Source organism: Oryzias melastigma, linkage group LG19, assembly GCF_002922805.2.
Source record: "Oryzias melastigma strain HK-1 linkage group LG19, ASM292280v2, whole genome shotgun sequence".
NCBI classification, from domain to species: Eukaryota; Metazoa; Chordata; class Actinopteri; order Beloniformes; family Adrianichthyidae; genus Oryzias; species Oryzias melastigma.
Window position 1 is genome coordinate 6,525,522 of NC_050530.1, and position 9,064 is coordinate 6,534,585.

General features: G+C 34.5%; 1 protein-coding gene across 1 annotated transcript in view; it reads left to right on the forward strand.

The window, feature by feature from the left end:
• The window catches only part of atrnl1b (attractin-like 1b), a 71,822-nt gene extending 68,301 nt beyond the window's left edge, over positions 1–3,521 (forward strand). Inside the window, exons 28-29 of the mRNA XM_024284499.2 lie at positions 885–999; positions 2,359–3,521. Coding sequence (XP_024140267.1) covers positions 885–999; positions 2,359–2,483 — 240 coding nt within the window. The 3' untranslated portion in view covers positions 2,484–3,521. The remainder of the gene's footprint in view (positions 1–884; positions 1,000–2,358) is intronic.
• The last annotated feature ends 5,543 nt before the right edge of the window (positions 3,522–9,064 follow it).

The window sequence follows — 9,064 nt, forward strand, 5'->3', positions numbered from 1 at the left end:
TTAGGAACTTTTTTTTTTAAAAAACTAATTGGAAAATGCTGAATTAATCATCATTCTGGGTCTGAAGTTTTTGCTGTTTAACTACTAACACTAACTACAACTTACAGACAAAATACTACTATAACGTGTAGTTATCTTGATGTTGATCATTTCCTGTAAGACGATCTATTTTACTGTTGAAATGGTCTTTGTAACTAAGAAATCTCAGTAGTTGTGATCTGTGGTGAAACAAACTGCTGTTTTAAATGGATCTTGCATGTAAATGACACTGCAGACTTCACAGGAAGTCAGAATGTGTTTACGGAAGATCTGCAGACTTATCGACTTATAAAGTTCTCTACATTTTTTGTTTCATGAATTAAAAAGAAAAAAATTAAACCTTTTTCTAATCATGTATCTTACAGTAACACAAAACACAAATCTATAGTGACGTTCATTTGAATGATTTTGTCCCGTTTAGCTTCCTTTGTGTCCATTCTAAGCTCATCCTCAGAAGTCTGAAATGCTCTCATTCCAAAGTTTGCTTTCATTCAAAGTGAGCTGCAAAAAGCCTGACATCGGCTGTCAGGATGACATGTTTTTCAGGCTTTAGACGAGCAGTTTCGGCCATTAAGTCCAAGGGTAGGTCGTCGCCTCGGCATTCGACTGTCAGTCAGAGACACGAGTGTTTGTGTTGTGTGATTGTCTCAGGAGGAGGGCGTCTCCACTCCTCACAGTCCTTCTGTCCTGCAGGATCCAGAAAACACATTTCATCTTCTATTTAGCAGAAAATCAGATTCATGTAGGCTTCATTAAGACACCAAGTGGTTATTTTTGATATATTATTTAATGTTTAACATATTGACTGTCCATTTGACTCGTATTTGACGTTGTTTTCTCCAAAGGGAGCTCCTAAACCGGTTGCCGTGGAGCCGTGTTCTGGAGGGAAAGCAGCTGTGCTGACCGTGCTCATGCACCTGCCCTCTGGACTTTCAGCTTTACCGCCGCCGGGACAGTCAGGTACGCTCAGGAGCAGCTCAGCCTGTCTATTTGTGTCCAAAACCATGTTTTTTATCATCTGTAACACAAGCATGAGTTCACAGGTTGATGTTGCAAATAAAAAAATCTAAATTTTCTATTATTGTTATTAAAGCTGGAATGAAGTTCCTCACATTAATACCAATATTAATAAAGATTTTTGAAGTTTTTATCAAATTAAAACACCGTTAACTTCTTCTGATATTAGTGGTTCTTGTAAAGCCCTAAAAATGAAAAAAAAATCAAGTTTTACTGAATAAAAAGCCAAAAATGCAAAAGTTAAATCTTTGGAAAGTAAAAAAAAAAAACGTATTTTAAGAAAAAATGTCTTATTTTCTGTCTTGTAAGTCGAGAACGTTTTTTAACTACAATTTATTCTCAGTTTGCAAAAACAAATTAAAAAAAATATTCTTTGTAAAATTGTTTTTACGACGGAGTATCAGAAACAGTTTACTAACAAATATTTTTTATTTATTTATGACTTTAAATCTCGTAAATTTACAAGAAAAACGTCATAATTGCTGAATTACGAGGATAAAGTCGTATATTTACGACTTTAAAAGTCATAGGCTAAGTTTGACTTTTTCTCGTAAATGTACGACTTTTATTCTTGTGAATTTTGTAAAAGTTGTAAATTGTAGAACAATTGTCTGGAAAGTTTAGCAGTTTCTCTGAAATTTGTAGCCTGATTTCAGGATGAATTTATGGACAATTATCTCTAAAAAAATAAAATTTAAATTTAAATTATTTTTCCATGCAGACTCATTATTTTTCATTGTCTTCATTTTTATTCAAATACTTTTTAATGAGTTGATTGAAAGTATTTGTTGAATATTTAGTTTTAGATTCAACATTTAATTTCAAGTTTTATTTTATGTTTTTTCTTTAATCATGCTCTTATCTTCACTTTTATCTTTTTATTTACTTTTTTATTATTTTTAGGTTTTAATGTAAACTGATTTTTTCTATTTTAAATTGTGTTTAAGCTCTTAATAAATAAAGTTGATGATAATTATGGACTAATAAATAAATAAATAAATTCATCTTTTTTTATAATAAAATGCATTTGTATGAAAAAATGTTAAAATTATTTTTATTTTTAGGGGCTTTATAAGAAAGAATAATATCATTAGCAAAAGTTAATACTGTTTAGATTTTATAAAGACTGCAAAACTAGAATAAATTGTAATCAAAGTTAAATTAAATGACAGCTTTTAAGTAAGAAAAGAGATCTTTTTACATGAAAAAAGGATTAAACTTGAATGTGTTTACATTAGTAACGGAGCAGCAGCTTCACTTTTATTTAACACCGTTTCTCTCGCCTCTCATGTCCCTCTTCAGGGATCATCGTAGCCAGTGCGCTGATAGACATTTCCCAGCAGAAGACCTCCGATTTTAAGGACAAGTCCCAGTCTTTGAAGAACCGAAAAGCTCTTCCTCCGGCGCACCAGGGGACCTGCGTCTGACTCCTCAGAGCTCCGGTCGCTCCGGCTGGACGCCTTTCCCTTCACGTTACCTTTTTTTTTAGAAGATTTTAATTTGGCTGCTAACTGCTGAGGAACTCGACCCTCGCTTTGTTCACTCGGTGGAAATCCAAGAAAAACGAGGAGGAATCGAACCGTTTAAAGCCATGAAACTCTGTTTAGTATGAAGGAAAAACCGCAGTTCGTCGCCTTCCTCCCGTTTTCGCTCGAGGCATTTTTACGTTTGACCCTGAAGGCCTTTTCACCAGGAGGAATATGCACTAATCCACGGAGGACGCCGTCGTCTCAGCATCTCCTGGTCCTGAGCGCTGGGAGAACACGCCCTCAAAAGACAAACTCATCTTCAAGAAGCTGAGAAACACTAAAAGGGAATTCACTGTAAAAAATCAAAACACTAGTTGGTACTTTAAGGTCATTTGCATCGTTCTCCTGTCAGTCGGATCATTCTGGTGGACTCCCAGGATGGGGCACTTATCCGCCTGTTTACTTCTTTTGGTACATTATTCTCCTTTCCTTTGAGTGTAAGAAAATAACCTTTTTGTAATGCCTTTGATTTAAGCAGAAAGGTGAGATTAAAAAAACTGTACAGTGTTTTGAGTGTTTTTGAGATTTCACGTCTTTTTTTTTCAAGGTTTTTTGGAGAAAACTTGCAAAAAAAAATCTGTTACTTTTTAAACGTTGTCACCGGATTTTCTTTTCTTGTCTTTTTGGAACATGTGAAGACGGAATTTATGTTTATTTTTTCATATTTAACAGATTCTGTGTAATATCACCTTTACTTTGACTTTTTATCTTTTTTTTTCTAATAGTGCCTCTGTACAGAATGTTTGGGCATTGTTCTGATTTTTCATAAAATTATATTCCAGTAAATGTTTTTTCCTTTGTATTGGTTCTATTTTTTAATGTTAATAGTGTTTCTGCACAGGAATCATCCCGCTGTACCATGGAAACAAATAAAAGCTGCATATCAGTGTCGGTGTATTTGACAAACGGCCAACATTAAAGAAAATCAAACATCAAGTGTTTCTGTTGTGGGAAGTTAGTTTTATTTACATTTTTTATTTGTTTTTTAATGCAAACTTCTATAATTTCAAAAAATATCCACCAAAACAATGACATGATTATTATTTGCTGCAAAATGTTCTAATTATGCTTTAAATGTAAAGATTTATGCTTTTTATGAACATTTAGCATTATTTTAAACATTAATGCTTTTAAAAATAGAACATTTAAAGAGTAAAAGTTCAAGTTCACTTTTATTTTGTCACTTTAAATCTGCATATTAACTGATAATTACATTTCTGTACAATTAAATTATACTGTAAAAACTGAATCTTAAGAAAATGTTGTTTTCTGCCTCATTAAGAAGGTTTTTCAATAGAAAAATCATCTTAGTTTAAGAAAACATCTAGAAATTTGTATTTAAAATAAGAAAATCTGGCAACTGATTAAAAATATTTGACCTTTTTTAAGGTTTGTTTTCAGTTTATTTTCTGAATCTGCATCGTTTTTCCTGCAACTTTCCGGACATTTTTCGGCACGTTCAAACTCGATGGCACTTAAAACGTTTAGCTCATTCAGGACATTACTGTTTTTACGTTTGGTGTTCGTACGCTTTATAGTTTTTGAAATATTGAGCAAAATATGCACCCTATAAAAGGAATAGGCTGTCGCTTAAATTCTGCAGAAACTTGTTAACTTTCCCTACAGACACAATTCAAGTTTTAAAATGTTCAGCAACCACTGGGTTTTAGGGGCATTTAGCTTTTATTTTATTTGGCTAATTTTGAAATGTAACCAGTTTTTTGGGGCATATTTGAAGTTTAGCTAACATTTTATGCTGGCTGTTTTTGGCAAATTTGGACATATTTACATTTTTTTTTCTAATTTTGAGTTAAGCTAACATTTTAGCATTATGCTAGTTTTTTTCTCACTAATTTAGACATATTTCTAAAATTTCTAATATATTTCTAACGTTTCAGCATTATACTTACTGTTTTTGGTAATTTAGACATATTTCCAGTTTTTTGCTAATTTTGAGTTCTGCTAACATTTCAACATTTGGCTAATTTACACGTATTTCCATTTTATTTTATTTTATTTTATTGCTAATTTGGAGTTTTGCTAACATTTCAGGATTATGCTAGCTATTCTTGGCTAATTTAGACATATTTCCATGTATTTATTTATTTATTTTTTCTACCTTTGAAATGTAGCTAACATTTTAGCATTATGCTAGCCGTTGTTTGCTAAATTAGACATATTTTCAGTTTTTAGCTAATTTGGAGTTTAGCTACCATTTCAGCATTATGCTAGTGAGTTTTGGCTAATTTAGAAAATTTTTCCAGCTTTTTTGGGCACATTTAGAGTTTAGCTAACATTTTATGCTAGCTGTTTTTGGCAAATTTGAACATATTTACAGTTTTTGGCTTATTTGGTGTTTAGCTGACATTTCAGCGTTATGTTAGCTGTTTTTGGCTAATTTTTCAATTTCTCTCCTTTTTGTGGCTAATTTGGTGTATAGCTAACATTTTAACATTATTCTAGCTGTTTTTTTTTATAATTTAGACATGTTTCCAATTTTTGGCTAATTTGGAGTATAGCTAATATTTTAGCATTATGGTAGCTGTTTTTTTATTTTTTTGGCTAAATTTAGACATGGTTCCAGTTTTTTTTGGCTAATTTGGCATTTAGCTAATATTTTAGCAAGCTTTCAACTTTATATTTGGCCACATTCAGCTCATAGCATTCACACTTGCATATATCTATTGTTTTCTTACTCATTTTGCTCTTTGTTCTTTTAGCAAAATTATACTTAAACGTAAGTAAGTTGATGTTTTAAAAACAACTTTATTAAAATCTTCAGGCTTAAAAAAATCAGATGTGGCAAAACTTGATAAGTTGCAGCTTTTTAGAGCGCGAGCACCTTTAAGAGTGCCGGTTCTGGCGGCTCAAAGTCACTGATGTACTTTTTCATGAGGACGTTGGAAGGATACAGGCAGATGGCCAAATTGGATCCTCCTCACTTGTTCTGGGAGGAGTACGGAAGAGCTGGAGGTGCTTCTGAAAGCAGCCAAGAGTGTTTTTAGGAGTCACATTCATTCAAGTTCATCACATAGGAAGGGCACACGTCGTCAAAGCGTTAAAATTTTGTGGTGATTTTTTGTTCTGACTTATCTGAAAGGTCACCTTGTAGCAAAAAGGGGATATTTTTAACTTTTTTTGCTCTTATTATTTTTTGCTGCATCTTAAATTTGTTTTTGTGAAGTTGGATCAAAATTCCTTTAACAACATATTAATTCAAAATATCATAAAGATCAATTTTAAGTATAATATCTAACCCTGTAAAGCCTGCTAAATCAAAGAATTGACAGAAATTTTCATTTATTTGGAATTAGGTTTTTAATGAGATAAAGATTATTTAATGTATTTTTGGTGGTAAGATTTTGTCAATGTTAGTTTAAGATACAAAAATACTGACATGAAAGTTCAGAAAAAAAGTTAATCTTATCCACACATATTTAAAAATTGTACTATATAAAGAATTCATTTCTGCGAATTTCTCATTCTTTCCACAGTAGTCATTAAAGTAAAGTAGTAGTCATTAAAAAATATAAATATAGATGAGTTATTCTCACCATAAAGGTTTGGGAAATTAGCAAAAGAAATTCCCGCCAAAAGTGTTTTTGCAATTTCATGGAGGCAGCCATTTTGAAATTTGCAGGAAAATCTCTTCTGCTGCCCCTAGTGGAATGATGAAGAACTACAGGGCAGAAAACACACAAGTTCTATATATAATGAGTTTTTGAAGAAAGTTATGATCTTCTAATAACATAGGGAACCTTAGAAATACACATACTAGATTTAAATTTACATAGAATGGGTCTAAGAGTAAAAACTAAAAATTATTTTCCATTTTTCATCAATAAAAAGTTAAAGTCCCACTATTTGTCACGCACCTAGGTGTGTGAAATTTGTTCTCCGCATTTGACCCATCCCCTGGGGGAGCGGTGAGCTGCAGACACAGCCGCGCTCGGGAACCATTTGGTGGTTTAACCCCCCAGTCCAACTCCTTAGTGCTGAGTGCCAAGCAGGGAGGCACTGGGTCCCATTTTTAGAGTCTTTGGTATGACTCGGCCGGGAATTGTAAAAGACCAAAGAAGTCCTTCTAGACTTAAATGGGTGCAGAGGTGACATCCCCCCTTAACTTGACCTTTCAGCTGACCTCATTGTACTTCTTCAAACACCAAGATCGTCCTTAAGAAGGTCCAGCAGTGGCTGCACTTCCTCACGGCACCAGAAGGACCAAAATCAACCTTCTGCCCTCCGGCAGACACTTGCAGGACCGAAAACCACCAGACTGGGAAAAAGTTTTTTTCCACAAGCAGCGACTTTATTGAAAACTATCCCTACTTGATGACACATATTGGTCCGCACACACACTACCTTCGTCGACAATTTGGGCTCCTGTTTTAATTTATTTACTCTTTACTCTTCATATTATTTTTTTTGTATTTACTCTTTGATTTTTTTTTCTATCTATGCACACCTAGATTTATTTTTGTTTATTTGTACCACCCTGTCTGGACTTGATTCTGATGAATTGAACATAAGGATCTTCACTGCAAGTTAAAATGCAACACTGTTTATAGAGCGTTTTATTAGTTTAATTCTCTAAAAAAAGCTAAATAAAAATAAAAAATCACATTTTTAAGCAGGTTTTTTAATATTTCTTTAAATCTCTAATTGAAAACATACAGAAAAGACAAGTGGGATTTGAACCAAAACCTTCTTTCTTTTTGTAAAAGTTAACACTACACACACAAAAAGTCCTTTTTAAAAACAAGTTAAAAAAGTAGAATTTAAGATGTTTTACCTCACTATAAACAACAAAAATCTGACTATAGATGTCCTCTTTTGAGACATTGATTCTTGAAATTAGACTCATATTTAGGTATTTTGCTCCGATAATTGGACATATTATGTCTTTAAATAACCATATACTGTTAATTTTTTAAATATCTTTAAAGTAGGTACATTGAGGCTACCTAGAGTAGCAGACTTACAAGTTTGATGGCCCCAGGCAAAAAATAAAATGGGTTCCTCTGCAACAGTTGTATTATTATTATTTTTTAAATCCTCTTCTAAGTTCATCTTTGGTTCAAAAGTAGACATCATCAATGTCAAGAATCCAAATGTTGGGATAAACATCTAAGAAATGAAATAATTTCAAAACTGTTGTGAGGCAGGTTTTGGAGTCTACATTGAAATTAAACAGGAAAGATGCAAAACACAGCAATTTAAAGGTTAAAAACCAAGTGATTAGGATCAAACGTAAAAATTGTATTTATAGAACAGGTTACTGCACACATTTATTTAATGATTAGTAAGGTATTCATCTCAGGAAGACAGGTGAGGCACTGCTTCACCTGAATCCCATAATTGCATGTGCATTTATGCCCTTCAAGCTGTGAAAAGCATGAGAAAGTGCTTTTATAAAGTAAGTTTGATTGATTGATTGATGTCCCTGATTCACCTGCATTTGACCTCATGTCCCTGCTTCACCTGCCTCCTTTGATCACATGTCCCTGCTTCACCTGCCTCCCATGACCTCATGTCCCTGCTTCACCTCCCTCCTTTGATCACATGTCCCTGCTTCACCTGCCTCCTGTGATCACATGTCCCTGCTTCACCTGCCTCCTTTGATCACATGTCCCTGCTTCACCTGCCTCCTTTGACCTCATGTCCCTGCTTCACCTGCCTCCTTTGATCACATGTCCCTGCTTCACCTGCCTCCTTTGATCACATGTCCCTGCTTCACCTGCCTCCTTTGATCACATGTCCCTGCTTCACCTACCTCTTTTGATCACATGTCCCTGCTTCAACTGCCTCCTTGGATCACATGTCCCTGCTTCACCTGCCTCCCATGACCTCATGTCCCTGCTTCACCTGCCTCCCATGACCTAATTTCCCTGCTTCACCTGCCTCCTTTGATCACATGTCCCTGCTTCACCTGCCTCCCATGACCGCCTGTCCCTGCTTCACCTGCCTCCCATGACCTAATTTCACTGCTTCACCTATCTCCTTTGATCATATGTCCCTGCTTCACCTGCCTCCCATGACCTCATGTCCCTGCTTCACCTGCCTCCCATGACCGCCTGTCCCTGCTTCACCTGCCTCTCTTTGATCACATGTTCACATGAAAGGAAACTTCAGCTGAAATTTTAGGAATTACAGCCACATTTTAGTGGAAAAAAGTTATATGTCATTGTTTTGACTGTACTTTATTGTATTATGTGGTCTCACACAGGGTCTGTCTTTAATTGTATCTTCAACATCTTCTCACCAGATGGATTTTTTCAGAGTGTCTTAAAGTGGCATCGAGAAGTCGTATGTAAACATCTGCAAGGAAAATGTAAACTGATTAAATGCTAAAATCAACTGGATTTTTGACTCAAAAAGACACAAAGCAATCCAGGACAAGCATGGAAAGGAGTAACCAGATGATTTGTTTGTGATTTGTGCAGATAATGTGCAGTCTGAATGTGATTTGGCTGTCACTT